Here is an 18,389-nt window from a genome sequence, read left to right as displayed (position 1 = left end):
CAACTACACTGAATGTATTTGGTTTTCTTTTGAAAGTTGATGTGGATAAACTGAAGCTTAAATACCAGTTGAGAACAATTTTTCTGGACGTAATTTAATTTCCTTAATCTTTCAGGGAATTTTGTGAGAAAACATGGCTGGAGACGGTTAGCAAGGGAAGTGGTGATGAGATTAGCAGCCTCTACAGAATTATATAATCTGAAAATTCTTGCAGGCAAACTTGATATTAATACTGGGGACAAGGTCAGTTAAAGGGTTCGGGTGCTGCAAGATCCTTTCTTAATGAGTATCGTTCTGCTAGAACCCACACCAGACCTAGTGACACGGAAGGGCCTGGGCAGAAGTTCCAGAACTGAAATAGCTAGGGAAAGAAGCCTTGGACACATAGCTCATAGGCCTTCCATCTGGTCTGAAAACTCAGCGGCAAGCTTCAAAGCGTCTGTACAGGTTGAGTGCAGAAGATGGGTCTCTATCCATGTGAACGTGTTCTGGTACAGAGCAGGTGGTTTTTTGCCTGCCTAGCTTTCACGATGGCATTTGAAGCGCTGTCTGAAATGTACAGACAGCACGGCTGTGCACCCTGAACATTCTGCGGAGGTTGTGTTTGCTTCTGTAATCGTGAAGATGGGTTAGCAAGTTTTGTGTTCTTCGTGGTGGCACAGGCAGGCTCTACTTGCAGAATTTTGCTTCTAGTGATAATTTCAGTTAACCAGGGAGTGATGGAGTGCATAAAGGCAAAATAAGGGTGTGTTGGCTCTGGGAAAGCATACTTTAAATAATCATCGTCTTCCGGTAGAGGCTGTACTTGTTTAATTATTTTCTGTAAAAGTTCCCAGCTGAATGTGACAATCAGGCATGTCATGATTGGAGGCAGATGTCTTTTAATATTTTAACATATTTGGGTGGCTCAGTGAGCTGCCACATCACTCATTCTGCTTCCCTGCAGAAAGACATTCCTCCATAGGCTGACGAGGTGTGTGTTGTGAGTATCAGATCTGTCGCGGTACGGAAGAGAGCAGGACTTTTAAGAAGGTATACTGAGGCAGCAAGCACATCTAGTGAGAGGTAGTCTGAAATGAGCTTGTTCACTGTGCACATGCCTTCCAGCTGCTCATTAGGAAAGGCTAAAGGCATGGGAAAGTCCTAAACTCAGAGCAGAAGGACTCTTCTCAAGGCATTGTCAAGGATCCTCTACGTTTGGACCCAGTCTCTCTCAACGGTAGGAATTCATGCCTTTCCTTTCAAAAGGACATAACAAGAGTTCCTCCTTTTATTTGATTTTACTTTAAAGAAAAAGAAAAAGACAAAAAAAGAAAAAGAAAAAGAAAAAGAAAAAGAAAAAGAAAAAGAAAAAGAAAAAGAAAAAGAAAAAGAAAAAGAAAAAGAAAAAGAAAAAGAAAAAGAAAAAGAAAAAGAAAAAGAAAAAGAAAAAGAAAAAGAAAAAGAAAAAAAGAAATTAGTGGCTATTTGAGGGGATTTTGTAACCCTTCTCTGGATTCAGCAGAATCTAACCTACAAATTCAGGGATAATGTTCTCACCACCAACCTGTATAGTATTTGAGACTATTCTAGCTTAACCCTGTCAGACCTGTGCAAAATACCATAGTCAATATGGAAAATACCTACCAAGATTTGCTGTGCTTCTTGGAGAGCATATCTCTGTTCAGTGCTTTATTTAGTGGTTGTATATTCTCCTCAAGAGCTAAAGAGGTTTTTGTCTGGGACAGTTTCTTTAGTTTACATTGACACTCAGTGCATATACTGTGGAAATAAAATAGTGAAAAGGGCCATAAGCCAGAATTCCTTCTCCTTCTTTCACCTTACCTTTTAGATTAGTGCCTTTACTCTTCATTTTAATCTGATAGAAGTTCTGAATTGTGTTCTGCACCATAGCAAAATTACGGTGGAGAAATGCAGAGTAGTGCGTGATGGTTAGAGCAGCGAAGCAGAAAGATGCAGGCTTCTCTATCCTCTGGTTGCTAAAATAATGTTTTGTATGTGTTTCTCATTTCTTCTGATTCTGTATTTTGTTTGACTTATATATATATATTTCACTGAAAATGGCTGGGGTCATCTTAGAATAGCTTCTGTGAGATTTCTGCAATTATTTCTATGTATTGAACATTTTGATTCTGGGGTTGTAATGCAACAGGAAATTGAAACAATGATTTATGTTTCTTCATGTTTTGCATATAACCTTTTGGACTGTCCTTTTTACAGTGCTCTAAAGATGCAGTCAGGCTGATTTTTGGCCCTATGATTCTGCAGACTTTGGTGGAAATGTGCCCACTTACCCCATGGCTGAAATTTGGCTTGGAGTTTGTTGGCTGCAGATAGCTGCTAAGTGAAACACAGGAGGTGAATCACATACCCAACAGCTCCTAGCTTTATAGCTGGAATTACTAGACAACTTTTTGTGTTGTTTTTTTTAAACCCATAAAAGGCCATAGGAAAAGACTTTTAGAATTTGTAGACATTCCTGTATTTTCAAACAAGGCAGAATTTTAATGGAATTATATGAGAAAACCTTATTTTTCTTATATCATGTATTGATAAAAACGTGTTTAGAGACAGTAAAGTCTCTGAAACTTGCAGATCCATGTGCACAGTTCTTAACAAATTGCATTGTCAACCATCCTTTTTTCAGGTTCTAGACAGCACAAGTAGTGGGTGTTACTAAGCTGTAGTGTAGTGCTGTAATTAGTTGAATACTTTCTCCCTAGAGGGAAAAAGCAAAAGCAGGGGAGCCAAGAAACTTGAACTGTGTTTAAAACTTATGTGAAGTAAGCAGACTGGATTTGGGACACTGTATCTTATGAATCATAGAAGATATATTATAAATCAGTGTTTCTGCCTTTACATGCTTCAGTTTGATAGATGGTTGCTGGCCTTAGCATTAATTTAATCATTCTGGGTCTGATACATTTATTAAAAAAAATGATTAGGGATTTAAGATAAGGATTAATGTGGCCTTATGGAAATTCAGATGCAGTTGACTAGTTATGAGGAAAAAATGTCTTTTTTTTCTTGAAAACTCTTTGTTCTTACCACAGAACAGGTTGACCTGCAAAAATGTGCCAAACTAAAAAGAGATGTCATGGGCCACATTAAAAACCACTTAGTGACAAGGCATTATGGCTAGACTCGTGGGAGTTTGTCGACAGGCTGATGAAAATCAGGGGTTTAATGTGCAGAGGAGGGCATAAATGAATGTAATATTGAATTTATAGTGTTCTCTCAGGTACTCATTTCTTCATCATGTCATTTTTTAGGTATTAGTGATGGTAACTGACCATATTGAGAAAACTTTTTGATTAAGGTTTTCAGGCAGCTGAAGAAATCTCAGAATTGAATGGATGAAAAAGGAAACTGAAAAACTCAATCTGGAAATAATTTTGTAAAAATTTTTGTAACTGTTAAGATAGTTAAACAATGAAGCAACATCTTGGGTGTAATGGTAAAATCATTTCTCCTTGCTTACAACACTGTTCTTCTAGAAGTTGCTGTAGTACATTGGCTAGAATATGAACTTGGTGCTGAGAGTTGAGCTGCTGACCATAATCTGCATTAATACTCAGTTGCTTCTTAATTAGGTCATACACTTCCTTTCACAGATGCAGTGACTGTTTGGCTCTACCAAAACTAGTGTAACTTTTCTGTAGAAAGTAGTAAGTAGCAGCATGAGGTCCTTGAAAGCTGTAGGAATTTAGACATGTTCTTTTTATTAATTGCCATTAACAGTTGTGTAGTCAAATGTTGTTGTAACCTTATAAGATTTTAGCCAAAATATTTGGTTTTGTGATTGTTGAAGTCCCAGCTGTGCACTCTGAATATATGAGTTATTCCCTAGTTATTCTTCACAGTTCCACTATAACAGGGCCTCAGGCCATTGATTTGCACTGATTTGAAGGTAACTAGGTCCCCCTTTCTTAAGGGAGGGTTTGTTCCCTCTGAAGCCTGACATGATACTTAGGGAGACTCACTGGGCATAAATGAGTCCCTCCTGCTTGCCTCTGTTTTGCCCCATTGGTCTGGGGTGAGTGGAAGTAACTACTTATTCAAATCCGGTTACTTATTCCCTGGAATAAAATGTTATCAATTTCAATATGAAAACAGATTTTCTCTGGCTATTGTATGCCTATACATAATGAAACACATAGATTTTAGTGTACCCTTGCTATCCATCCATTAAACTCAACATTACAATTTTAAATCCTCAATAGCAAGTTCTGTTCTCCTATTTTTTGAGAGAATGGAAAGCTTTGAATAGATATTAAAAAGAAAAAGGGCATGAGAAAAACAAATAAAATAGAGTGATCTTAAGAAGATCATTCACAAACTTCTTTTCTGTCCTCTTAGAACACTTTAAGAGAAGTTTTACACTTAAACTTAGGACAGCACACAATGAATTTGAAATTCAGAAACAAATTTCAGATATGGTAAAAGGGAATGCTTTTGCATACAGTCTGGACAGTACATCTGTGAAACTCATTGCTGTAGAAAGCTATTAAGGCTAAGAACAGAGCAAACTTAAAAAAATAAATCAGATACTAGCAAGGTTATTACTGATATCCAGAATTATAATAATTAATGCTATCAAAGTTTGAAAGAAATACTATGTGTCAAGCTTTGGGGCATAGGCTAATCTCCGTCTGACAGATATCAGGATGAGACTTGTGGGAAGATGATGTCATGTCTACCTTGTGTGGGTTGTTGTGGTACAGTCTAAACTCACTGTGCTGGCAGTATACAAAACCATTTGAACCTGTCATGTGGTTGCTTGCATTGATTGCTATATACAAAGTCCTTTTAAATGTGCATCTATTAACATAAGTGATATTCATCTAAAACACCGTGTTTAGCCAAAGTAAGTTAGGAATAAGTGCAGCATGGCTGAATATCTTTGTAGTACTGTAGGTGTCAAAATGCTACTGACTCTTATAAATGGTCTCACACTACTCTGAGTACACATACTGAGCATATGTATCTGTTAGGGAGTATTATATCTTTTTGTATGCATTTATTTGTAAGTACAGATTTTGCTCCTTGGTCTCACTGCTTTACTGGCAAGTCCAATATATCACCTTTTCTAGATCTGAGGTCTTATGTTGCTGTCTGTTTTCTCTAAACAGAGCCATCTCTCTCAACTAATGTGTATTTGCCTGTGGAGTAGTCTGAGTGCCACCTGAAAAAAAAGACAGAATGACATTGGTGAACAAAAGTTCAGTAGCTCAAGATATGCAACCAACAAAAATGTATCCAAAGGCAATTTTTTTGTGTTTCCCCACCCTTTCATGACTGGGAAAGGAATAAAAGAAAACACGTACAATTATGTGATTACACTATAAAATATAATACAATACAATATAATTAATATAATATAGCTGTTATAGTCTTATTTTTTTGCTGTGATGTTTTCTGCAAGACCCTGTAACTGGTTTTTAGTGTAACAATAAGAATCTACAGAATAAAAAGCATTTTTATTTTTTAATCTAGCAGGATTCAAGCATGATATAGCTGTCTTCCTCAGAGATATAACATGAGCATGGTACGTGCAGACTTTTGGGAAGTGGGAACAAGAACCAGTACCAGAGGAATTCAACTTCTGTTGTCTATCCTGTGAATAACACACAGCAGGACGAAGCTGTCTCAGAACTTAACAGCTATTAAAGCTGGGATCTAAGAGACCAAAGTTACCTTAATTTTTGCTTAAATGACAGGTTTCATGTGAAATGATATGCTATTAGGAACCATGTAGGCTTGAACAGTGAAGCATTGATCTATCATGTAGACCTTGTCTGTAGTACTTGTGCCAGGAAGAAGGGAGCCTGATAGTCTTTGCATATCCAGGTCTGGCAAAAGCAATTGGAAAGCTTTTCAGAGGTGGTGTGAAAGGGTAACTTTATAAAGCAAATGATCTCATTACTTCTCTCCTTGTTCCTTAACCAGTGTAATTAATATCCAAATGTTCCCTAAGATTAGTTTTATTTCCTGCCCAACTAGTTGACAGACACTGCTGAGATTTGAATTCACAGCAGGCGAGAGCAGATGGCTACCTTCGGTAACAGATTACTGCATCAAGGCGTACAAACTGTCCAGCTTTGTCTCGATAAACTTCCACATATGATTTATAAAGTGAAAATAATAGAATAAATCCATGATGCCTATAATGAGAATCATATTACAGCTCTGCTTAAAGCACTAGAATTGCCTAAACAGTTATCATGTACTTGTGCTGATCTTCAAATCTTATCAGGCAAGAAAGCATTGCCTGGAAAATGATTAGTCTTCTCTTTGCTATTAGTTCCTCTCATTTCATTTTTATTGAACTAATAAAACTTAAATAGAGATTTCCAATACATATAGCTTCTATTGAACTTCTGGCAAACATATTAAAGTGTTGTACTTCACAGTAACAAGGCGGTTACTTGTTTGTTAGGGGCTTTTTACATAAGTAAAGAAGTCCCTCTGTAAAGTTTCATACTTGCAAGTCCATAATGCAAATTCTGTACTTGTAACTTGTATATATATGTATTAAAACAAACAAACAAACAAAAAAAGAAAGCCAACCAGCCAGTCAAACAAAAACAAACAAACAAACAAACAAACAAAAAACATTGTTTCAGGAAAGGAAAAGTAGTTGCAGGATCATGCATACACATCCAGCATAGGAGATAAACTAGGTTATTTGAGATCATAAATTGCAAGTAAAACTTGCATAGAACTGCTGATGAGAAATAGAATCATAGAATCATTAAGGTTGGAAAAGACCTCCAAGATCATCTGGTCCAACCATCACCCTACCACCAAACCATGTCCCTAAGCACCACATCCAACCTTTCCTTGAACACCCCCAGGGACAGTGACTCCACCAGCTCCCTGGGCAACCCGTTCTAACACCTGACTACTCTTTCTGAGAAGAAATGTCTCCTAATTTCCAACCTAAACCTCCCCTGGAGCAACTTGAGGCCATTCCCTCTAGTCCTATCACTAGTTACCTGTGAGAAGAGACTGACCCCCAGCTTCCACAGCTTCCTTTCAGTTAGCTGCAGAGAGCAATAAGGCATCCCCTGAGCCTCCTCTTCTCTGGACTAAACAACCCCCGTACCCTCAGCTGCTCCTCATAGGACTTGTGTTTCAACTTCTTCACCAGCTTTGTAGCCCTTCTCTGGACATGTTCCAGGGCCTTGATGTCCTTCTTGTACTGCAGGGCCCAAAGCTGAACACAGTAGTCGAGGTGCAGTCTCACCAGAGCAGAGTACAGGGGGACGATCACCTCCCTGGTCCTGCTGGCTACACTATTCCTGATACAAGCCAGGATGCTGTTGGCCTTCTTGGCCACCTGGGCACACTGCTGGCTCACGTTCAGGCAGGCATTGACCAACACCCCCAGATCCTTTTCCTCTGTACAGCTTTCCAGCCACTCTGCCCCAAGCCTGTAGAGCTGCATAGGGTTGTTGTGACTAAAGTGCAGGACCCGGCACTCAGCCACGTTGAACCTCATCCAATTGGCTTCTGCCCATTGACCCATCCTATCCAGGTCCCTCTGCAGGGCCTTCCTACCCTCCAGCATAAATTCATCATAAAAGAGGGCAAGGCTTTTTACAGTACATAGCAGCTCCACCTGAAGCTGCAGAATGACTTAAGAAAGAATTGATATTTCTAGCATGCTGCATCATTATTTGCTTTGTAAAGAAATGTGGCGTGTGGCCCTGTGTACTAGGTGTCTATTGGTATTGCTTACATTTTATTGAGGAGGGTCAGTCTATAATTCCTTGTGCATTTGGAAGCACTTGTATATTTATTCTTCTGGAAGCTCACATTGCTTTGGGTGCTGAAGACTGAGGTGCAGAGTGGTTTATAACTCTATGAGTTGGAGGGGGAGTCCTGTCTTCTGCAAAATTTGGGTTGTTTTCCTGGTGAGTGGTACCATTTCACCAGGTACCCTGGCTTTACTGAGAGCAATAGCTAAGCCTGCTGGGAAGCCTTGGAAAGCAGCTCTGTGCAATAGCCAACCCGCTCTTCTGCCCTTTCTCTCCTCTGTTTTGATATGTTCAGTGCTTTGTTTCCCTCATTTTGTACTTGAAGGTTTGGGTTTTGTGCTCTCTGTGAGCCATGTCTCTGTGTGAGAGGGAGGGCTGTAATCTCTTGTGTGGTGCTGGGGGCTAATGGTAATTTCCCGTTAGTGTTGTGGACAACAGTGAGAATACCACAGTGTCAGTTACTTTCTGGAAAATTAAGATTTCTTTGCAACTGTAACAGAGACAGCTTAAATTTCCAGGTTTAAAGAATGAGGGGAAGGTTTTAGTGTTTTTTTTTTTTTTTTTTTTAAGTTAAAAGCTGAAGTTAGGATAAATTCTGTTTGCCCACCTGCAACAGTTTCCTATATAATTAGCTTAATGTGTTTTCATTTGCAGTAATGTTTATTCTGAAGATGTGAAGCAGAGGTGGCGCAGAAAAATGTTATGTAGCAGCTTAAAGATTGTAGTTTCCGAAGATGGTGTTTGTACTCTCTAATTCAACAGTAACTGACCACAGTGAATATCTAATTTAGTGTTGTTTTGGCTTGTATTTATGCAGTTTGCTTAGAACTGAGCAGTGTCCATTTCTGACACGTACAAAAGCATGTGTTTTTTGTTGTTGTTGTTTCTATCACAGACTTACCCTCAGCAAACTTAAGCAATTACAACATCACCGTGGTAGAAGGAAAGAGCATCACATTGTACTGTGATACTACTGGAGGGCCACCCCCTAATGTGTCCTGGGTGCTCACTAATTTTGTTTCAAACCATGAGGTAAGTTTCATATTCAAAGAAGTGATAATTCCTATACAAATATCTGCTGATGGATGGAACAAAGTTCATGTCCAGCTTTAGTTAACTTCTTATCAAAAAGATGAAATAGAAGATTGATTTTGGACTTTAATTTATTTACCAGTTTCTTTCAATCCAGGGCAGCTACTGCAGTGCTTTTGGAAAATGGCAAACACTTGTTACTTCAGATTTGTAAATGAGAGTGCAGTCATTTCTTGGGGTTAACATGGTGAATAAAGATACTGAAGCAAAAGTCCTTTCTCAGTATGACATATACCTATACAGAAAGAATATCTCTTACCTACCCAAGGCATGAAAAAAGCTTTAAGTTGTTAATTTATTATATTTTCAAGCCAAAACCTTCATGTCCATATTAACTGTTGGTTGGACAATTTTGTTTGTCAGTATTAATTGTTTTGTGTTTTGTTTCACTTTCTTTCAAGAAAACAAAGTAACTACAGAGAGTCAAGAAAGTTAAGGTGAAGGTTTTATTAAAAAGATTTTTTTTTTTAATGAAGTATGTAGGTGTTACCTCAACAAAGCCAAAGAGAGTGAGAATTTTATTTTCTGAGAACTTTGTGTTATATGCCCTTTCCTTGGACTGTATGCACAATGGAGATAGACAGTTCATTCTGATGGAGTTGTTGATAAGAAGAAGTGTTTAACCAGGTGCAGCTGCTGACCCCTTAAATTGCCATAATTTTCATGGTGCAACGCCTTCTGTTATTTACAATTTCATGGCATTGGCTACCCTGTATTCATGAGGGTGCAGACAACCTAAAGCTTTCTGGTCTGTACAAAGTGTGGGATGTGTACTTCTAAAACTATTCCTGCAGTGTGAGAATGCAAGGACCTCTGGGGTGTCTTTACCTTTGTACTTTCCGTCCTGAGGTCATTATATTGGGCCGTATAGATAGGATTTGATTAGTGTGTCTCTCAGCTTCCATAAGAAAGAATTCTAGACAGCTCTAGTTTTATTTTTAAAATTTTCTCTAGTCAGGAAAACTACCCAAAGGCACAGTCATAAAGAACAAGAAATTAAAACAGTTTGGGGAACTTATGCCAAGTTGTGCTTTTTCTTTTTCTTCTTCTTTTCCTTTTTTTAGTTATGAGCCAAAACAAATGTGGGATGCTGTTCAAAAAGTGAGATCACTTCATTTTTTAACCCTCCTATCTTTCAAATGCCATGTTCAGTTTTCTTCAGGCTTTCCAGAAATACTCTGTCCTGGCATAACTTCATGTGTGAGATTTCGGTGGGTCTCGTAATATAGGCTGGCTACAACCTTAGCTGTGGAGCATGGTAGTCTTTTCGGTAGCAGAAGAATGAGTGCTTTTTAAGCCTCATTCACAACTATCCTTCCCTTCTCCATGAGTGTTGTTTTTTTGGTTTCCTTTCTCTCACTTTCATATCTGTGTTGCTGACTCCCTTTTCTTCACCTCCTATGCTGCTTTTGCCTGCTTTTTCTCTCTTTCCCGTTTTACAAAGAGAAATGTTAACAGAAGTTAAAACTATACTCTAGTCCTACATTTCACCATATGATTATTTTTTATGCTGGTATATAAATTTGTTTATGTCAGTTAGATTTTTCTTGCTATAGGTTTCAGCCCTTAATCCACTACTGAAGGCCTCTGCTCTGAATCCAGCTTTAAGCACTTCTCACCTCTGAGAGCTGCATATAGAGAAATATGCAGTGGGCTTTTTGGCTTTTCCACACTGCCTGATTGATATCACAGATTGATATCAGTGTCACACTGATATCAATGTCACACTGATATCGATGGGGCATTTAAGTCAAGTGGGGTTTAGATGGGACCTCGAGGTTCAAACTTCTGGTCCTGTATGCAGGAGTGTCCCCACATATCCCCACTGACTGCTGCTGAAAGTCACTGTGGTTTTATACTTGCAGGGCATTATCTTTTTCTCTACTGTGCAACAGTGAAGCATAAGTTAAAAAGTATTTAAGAAAAGTATTTCAAAAGGAGTTTTTTTAAAAAGGATACTAATCATTGTATGTTTTCTAAATATGTTTTGGTTCTTTTTCATTTTAAGAATGTAGTCTTGCATTTTATGAAAAATTCAAGTATGGAAATAGTAGTTATTTGGAGATCACATGAACGACCTGGTTTAAGAAAACAGTGTCTTTAACAACTAGCTTTGCTAGCTGGTTTTTTTTTTTCTGTTTTGTTTTGTTTTGTTTTTTAATGATTCTGCCCTATTCACTTTATGCAGTGTAGCATAGCTGCATATTTAATATGGCATTTAAGGTTGTAAATATGCCGTGAGCTTTCTAAGAATCACAAGAATCAAGAGTTCTAAGATTCATAATTCTTACCTTAATTAGCCTTAGTGCTCGAACACATAAAACATTTCTTGGACAGTAGCTTATAGGTATTAGAAGGGATGTAATTTCTCATAAATTGTTTACAAGAGGAAGAAGCTTTCAAGAGAAATTTGGCTAAGGAGGAGGGAGAAGACACACAGTTGTCACAATGCAGTACAGCTCAGAAGGTAGCAGTGGAAGAGATATCATGCTTAATAGCAAAGAGACAAAGGGCAATAAAGAAGGACTGAACAGAATATACGGGAGGAGGAAAAATTCAAGCGGACTAGAGATGGACCATATAAGTAAGTCATGAAATGGAAGAAAGGGATAAGCAAGGGTGTAGATGAGTAAGAAGACATTTTTTTCTAGAGGGGAAGTGTTTAGAAAAGGCAGAAACTGAAAGGAACAGGACAGAGAAATGGACAAGTGCAGTGTTTGCAGCAGGACTACACTTTTGGAACTTCGACCACCGATGGTTCTGTCTTTTGTGTCTGTTGGGTAAGGTGCCAAAGTAACATTTTGATTAATTACAGACCGATGGAGCTAAAGGGAAGGGAAAACGAAAAATGCTGTTGAGCCGTGGCCAATGATTCCCTGCCTCTCCCTCGTTTCTTTAGGCTTCAGTTGACACATTTATGTTTTTCTGATCATTTGTAGAGTGACACAAGTAAGAATCCTGCTTCGCTAACAATAAAGAACGTCTCATCCATGGACAGTGGGCTGTGGATTTCATGTGTGGCAGAGAACATTGTGGGAGAGGACCAAGCCTCTGCTGAGCTCACGGTATTCTGTACGTACACAGGCCTCCATGCAGCTCATGAGGCCAAACTACATTAGTAACAGCTATTTTGGTTACAAATATTTTGAGGGTGCACAGGTTGCAGAAACAGAAACATCTTTTAAGCACGTGAACTATCTACTGCTGTTAATAACGGGAATAGCTCAATCAGCAATTGCTGAATTTATCTTCTGCTCCAAGTTCTGTAAAAAAATACTTTTCTAAATGCTTCATCTTCCAGTTAGAACAACCTGTAAGCAACAGTCTGAGAGCCAAAGTACTCAGTGGCACTGTCAGTGTGGGAAGGTTTGTGATGGTGTGCATATATGTACACACTATCTTAGGAATTAAGAAGTGTGAATGCATCAAAAGGGTCATAGAGTTAGTTATAAAGAGACTACAAATATTAAAGGTTTTATTATCTAAATAAACAACTGGTTTGTTCAAAAAATAACACACTTGCGACATTTGTACTGCCAGATATAAATTTATTTGTCATAGCTTTGAATAATGTACTTATTTGTCAGGGCCAAGGAAGGGGGAACGGACATGTAATATGGAGACACTGGCTTCTTAGATCTAAGATTCCAGCCTGAATTCATTTTGTGTGAACAAGACAGCATGTTTTCACAAGTTGCAGTCCTCTGTTCAACTGAAGATGGGAATGGAACGCTTTGTAGATGGCAAACTTTGTTCAGCATGTGCTCATGACAGAGAAAACTAGAAAAAACACTATAGATGTACCTCAAATGGTTTGTAGGTTGAAATTGGATATGTAATAGCTATGGGAAAGAACATAAACTAGAAATGTTTGAACAGTGTAAATGAGATTCTGAGCTTGGCACTGTTATGAGTGATAAAAGGGAGTGTAAATAGACAAAATTGGATGCAGTTAAGAAAAAATATCAAGGAAAATTTCCCAATAGTGAAATAATGGGCAAGGTGTTGTAATAGTCTCCTGAGGGAAACAGAACAAGTCTGTAAACTTGAGGCATTTAGCAGTTTTGAACAAATAATGAGAAAATGTATAGTAGAAAATGGTCCTTCCCTGTCAGAAGAATCCAGGGAATGAAGTCATCTGTTCTGGCTTTGATTCTGTGAAGAAAATCATCTGAAAGTTTGGATTCCTGGCTGAGGATATTTCCAGTACTGCTTGCTTTGGGCCAACTTTTAAATATTTTCAATACTGTTCTGTTCTTTCAGCACTCCTCTGCACCATTTTTTTCAGCTAAAAGTAAAAAGTAAAGCTAAAATCACTCTCTCTCCCTTCTCAGTGATTCAGTAACTGAACTTCCCACACCTTGCAGGGTGTGGGATTTAAGTGGTGTTCAGTTTTTGTCTGAAACTGGTTTGTTTTGTTTCTTTCTGAAGAATGGCTTAATTTCAGTTGTGAATGTAGTACCCAAGGCAGAGCCAGTGAGTGTCCTGTAATAATTCCTACAAATAACATGCTTTTGTACCTTTGAATGAAAAATACTTCCCTGATAACTTGAAGGGCTGGGGAAAATGGCTTGTTCAGGATATTCTGATGTTCTTCACTCTTTTTTCCAATATAGTTGCACCAAATATCACATTTATTGAATCTCCAACCCCGGACCACCACTGGTGTATTCCATTCACTGTGAAAGGGAACCCTAAGCCCACATTGCAGTGGTTCTATGAAGGGGCTATACTGAATGAGTCTGAATACATCTGTACTAAAATACATGTTATCAATCAAAGTGAATACCATGGCTGCCTTCAGCTGGACAACCCTACACACCTGAATAACGGTGCTTATACCTTACTGGCAAAGAATGAGTATGGAGAAGATGAAAAGCGGGTTGATGCTCATTTCATGTCAGTGCCTGGAGATGGTGAGTATAATTTATTTTTTTTTTTCCAGTGTTAGTAGTTGCAAATTGATGGGATTGTGGAGACAGTGCACCTGGCCAGCTTAACAGATTTTCAGGAAATGTTTTATATGCTTTTATTTTTTTTTTTTCCTCTGAATGAGTGTTGTCAAAATCAGTTTTAAAATAATGCTTTCCTTTAACATTTTCTTCTTGTTTATTGCATCTCAAGGCAGGCCATGCTACTGCTCTCTAAATCCTTCTTTTGGGTAATTGTTCTCAGTGTCAGCTAAGGCTAGTGAAAGGTGGCTGCTTCTGAAATGTTTCCTCAAGCCTCAGTTCTGATCTAGAAAGCAACGAGTGCCCGTTCAATCACTCCACAGGTTTTCTACACTATGTGTGAATGCAGCTAGGTAGTGTATCCAAGGACACGGGGATGCCTACATTAGCACCTAGTGCCTTGTGGCAAAATCAGTAATGCAGTCCAGCGAGTTGACGATAATACCTTGTCTAGGACACCAGAGGGAGCTGGAGAGAAAACAGGTAGTCCAGAGGTAGGATGGTCAAAGTCTCAGGCCCTCTCAGGCATTTTGATGTCCAATTACCATTCATTTCAGTTAAGGCTGGGGATCTACATGCCTAGGAATATCCATGCTCAAGATGGTTGCTGTTAAATATCTGCATCTTCTGCTCTAGAGGCTCTGCCTCAGCCATTCTGAATGTATGAGAGCAGACTCAAGGTAGACTAACTCAGTGAACTGCAGGGACTCCTGTCAGTGATTGATGTTCACTGTGGTGTGGTAGTTCACCACATCGTCAAAACCATGTGTGAAGTGACTGTAAGGGTAAGAAAGTATACTTGCAAATGTATTGTTTCATGTAGAAAAACCTCTGAGTGTACCTTGCACAGCAAGAGTGGAAATACAGGCATGTTTTGGTGCAAATAATTGCACAATTGTATTTGAAAATATGAGCATATATCTACGTTTGGCTTTTTAATCACAGGATATAAAAAGCCGTCTTTTCTGAAACAGCAATGTGCATTGCCAGTGTTATCTGAGAGAAAAAAAAAAAAAAAAGTGAATATTTAAATTCTCTCTCCTGCATTGCAGGCTAGAGACAGTAAAAATATGGTCTGTATTTAACATTTGCTCCTAACAGCTCAGTCTGCTATAGGGAGAAAGATGGCAGGTCTTTCTCTTTCCCACACTTAGAAAGAGAAGGTGAAGAGCTGTTACAGCCAGGCTGTATTTACTCCTGCTGTCCTTAGTGTTCCTCTCCTCTTTCTTCTCTGCAGTTCTTCCTTAAATAGACTCATTACAGGAACATGCCATGATTTCAGCTACTGGCATCCTCTGATACTGTGTTATAGCAGCTCAGCAATACAGTTCACCTCGTCCATGTTTTCTATGCAATGGAAGCTCTGCTACACTCTGGGTATTTAACATGAACCTGGCTTCATTTTCTCAGCAGAGTAACAGTTTCCCTAATACATTTATAAGAATTTATCATTTGTTGTCTTTGATCCAAAATCCTCTTTCTGTTCTGTTTTTCTTTTATTCTTTTTGCCTTTACACTGAAAATTTTCCAGTTGTGGCCTTTTAAATCACTAAATAGAACAGAAGGCATCCTCCCAATCAGGCAGACAAAGTTATTATTTGCTCCATCATTTTTATATTCATAAGGAATTTAAGTTTGCAGATAATCTATGCTGTGTTCTTTAAACATTTCCCAAGTTCTGCGGTGGATTAAGCTTCACAAAAACAGTATAGAGGAAACAGAACTACATACAGGCAGGATGTAACTGCATCAGAAATCAGTTCATGCATAGAGGATGGCACCAAACTAGTCTTAAAAATTAACAACAGGGGAAATTGCTCATCTAGTTAGCCTTCTCAGTGTTGTTCTTATTAGTGGAGCTTTTTCCTATAAGAGTCATGACACTGAGCTTTAGAATATTTCAAAACATTTTTCTCTCTTCCACTGAAGGTGACATAAAAGCAAATGTTAAAAAAACAGAATCCTCCATTATTATTATTATTATTATTATTGTTATTATTATTATTATTATTATTTAGTATTATAATTTAAAACACGGTTAGGATTCTTCTAAACACTCGAAAGGCTTCTTCAGTGCTGTCGTTACTGTGTAGTTTCTTCTTTTGGCCCACATATTGTACAATGAAGCATAAAGATTAAGGTCCACACCCTGGTATTATGTTCATTTCCATGCCTTCATAACTGAATTAAATACCTGTCCTGATGTTTCATGGGGTGGGGTATCCTCACTAGGCTTTGCATTCTCTGGTTATTGCATCACTTATGAGCAAATGAACTGAATGTAAAAAACAAAACAAAACAAAACAAAACAAAAAAAAAAAACACATATATATATAAACCCTCACCTATAAGTTATACATCTGTCTAAAATACAGCTAAGTCTGAAACGTGTTCTGTCATCAACAGAGTAATACTTTACTTTCAAAGTTGCATCAAACATGATGACAAAGACAGAATTTGTGCTAAGATATTCTCAACTTCCAGCATGCTTCTTGCAGATCATTTTTTGCAGACATAAATGAGAGGAAAACATATACCATAGTGGGATTTGGATTGAGTTAATGATATTATTGTTAGTATCATAAAATAAAAGTCTCTTTTAGATGCTAAAGTCTAGAAGAAGAAAGTTCAGATTCTGCGAGGTAGATTTTAAACCAGTTTTAGTCTGCTAAAATTCTTGAATTCCAGTGAAGCTGTTCCGGCTGACGATTATATGCTTATTTGAGATTACACTACAACAAACACTAGGCAAGAAACATCCAAGTTACATTCTGGGAGCTGTTCCCAAAGTTGATCCAAAACAACTAATGAGTGCTGGAGAGATTTTTACCAATAATAACTAAGCAAGCTCTGTCATCTACCAGCGCTGTACTCTAAAATTCAGCTGAAGGAATTCAAGTCACATAGTATATTGCAAAAGTAAAAGAAAATGTTAAATATGCCTTAAAAGTAGTATCTTGCTAATGTGGCATAACAACATGGGTCTGTTTTGGAAAAGTATGTTTTTGGATTGAGTCTTTTGCTGCTGCTGCTTTATTTTGGAAATGTCAACTTTATAAAGAAAGAAGTAAGCAAATCAAGTTGATGTACTTTATAAAGATGAGTGAATGGGATAAGATTCTTAATAGTTTATTTACACAGCAACCTGTTCTAACAGGGACCAAAACAACTACGCTACTCTTTGTTTGCCTTAAAAAATAATTGCATGTAAACATGTAAAATTACTGTGGTGAAGTTTAATGTTAAAATAGCTTCAAGTGACGTTTTGATGATTGAGCAGATACGCTTTTATGAAGGCAATTCTAAATAGAAATTTGGGTTTGGTCCAAATTTCAAAAACATGACTTTTGCCACTTCATTTGAAGTGAAGTATTTAGTTATGCAAAAGGTATTTGAATGGAGTCAATGACTTCCTAGTTTAAATGCCCCTGACAGGAATTAAGGGTTAAACTAGTTTGATGACTTTAGCCCATTCCAGTAAACAGTAACAAAAATATTGCCATGTTAGCAGGAAATAGAGGCCTGGGAGTTTTGTTGACGTTATTTTTCCTTCAGATTACAGAAGGTAAATTTGAAATACCATCTTTCATCAAATGGATGTTTTATAGTGGAAAAACTGAATCCATGAAAGTTTGTGAACTGAAAACCCTGGTCAGAAGTTGCTTGAGGACAGACAGTAGTAGTACAGGCTGTTTTCACTTGTTACTTATTTCTGCAGATTGACAATTCCCATGGGGTCTATTAGCCTATATCTCTGGATACCAGAATATCTTCAAATGCATTTAAAAGCAAACCTAATTATCTGCTGCCATTCTGCAGATAGTTTGCAACTCTTTGTTTTGTATTTTCAGCACAGATTCTCACGCTGTTGACATAAGCAGAAACAACTGTGTTCTGGTCATACTTGTCAGTGGCTTTATTCCAATGTAATGCCACTGGTGTGGAATTACTACACAGTACTAGAGTTATGCTTTTTGAAGTTTAATTCATCTTTAAAGGTTTTAACTATCTGCTAATTTTATTTAAAAAAAAAGAGTAAATATAAGGAAAAGATGGTTAGGAGTCTACTAGATAAGCTATACTATGCTATAAATACATTATAAACCAAGATGAATGGGTATGTTGAAATATAACACAAGTATCTTTCAGGATGTGTATAGTCTAATATCATGCTAATTTCAGTGGGCGTTCCGTGCATTATACTCACATATGTGCTCAGCCTTACATATGTGTGATAAATAGAAAGAGCTGCAAAGTGGAACTAGTAAAATTTAGAAAAGTGTAGACTAGATGTGTCCATTTGCCTCTGTAAAGGCTGGCTTATGGGAGACTCTTTTGGTACAAAGAACTCTGTGTTTCAGCTGTGCATCTGCTTTTTGGGAAGCATCCTTTCACAGAGTGAGTGAGATCGGGCTGTGTAGGTCATTGCTACCTCTAGCCCTTAACTTGACAGCTCACAGTGTTCTAGCTGTAAACCACTTTGCTCTCGTAGTGCTTAAATTGCAAAATTTTTTGTCCAGGTAAAAGTCAGTGATGATAACTCCCACTGAAGTCTGCTTAAGGTCAGGGTGAATCTTATCAT

At 37.9% G+C, this 18,389-nt stretch overlaps 1 protein-coding gene across 2 annotated transcripts in view; it reads left to right on the top strand.

Moving 5' to 3' along the window:
* NTRK2 (neurotrophic receptor tyrosine kinase 2) overlaps nt 1–18,389 on the top strand; it is a 202,575-nt gene that overhangs the window by 33,616 nt on the left and 150,570 nt on the right. For both annotated transcript variants that reach the window (XM_083818799.1, XM_083818798.1), the window contains exons 6-8: nt 8,659–8,795; nt 11,795–11,927; nt 13,472–13,771. In XM_083818799.1, coding sequence (XP_083674925.1) covers nt 8,659–8,795; nt 11,795–11,927; nt 13,472–13,771 — 570 coding nt within the window. The remainder of the gene's footprint in view (nt 1–8,658; nt 8,796–11,794; nt 11,928–13,471; nt 13,772–18,389) is intronic.

This window comes from Anser anser, assembly GCF_964211835.1.
Source record: "Anser anser genome assembly, chromosome: Z".
Taxonomy (NCBI): Eukaryota; Metazoa; Chordata; class Aves; order Anseriformes; family Anatidae; genus Anser; species Anser anser.
Note: the sequence above shows the minus strand (reverse complement) of the source record. Positions and strands in the feature narration are given on the sequence as shown.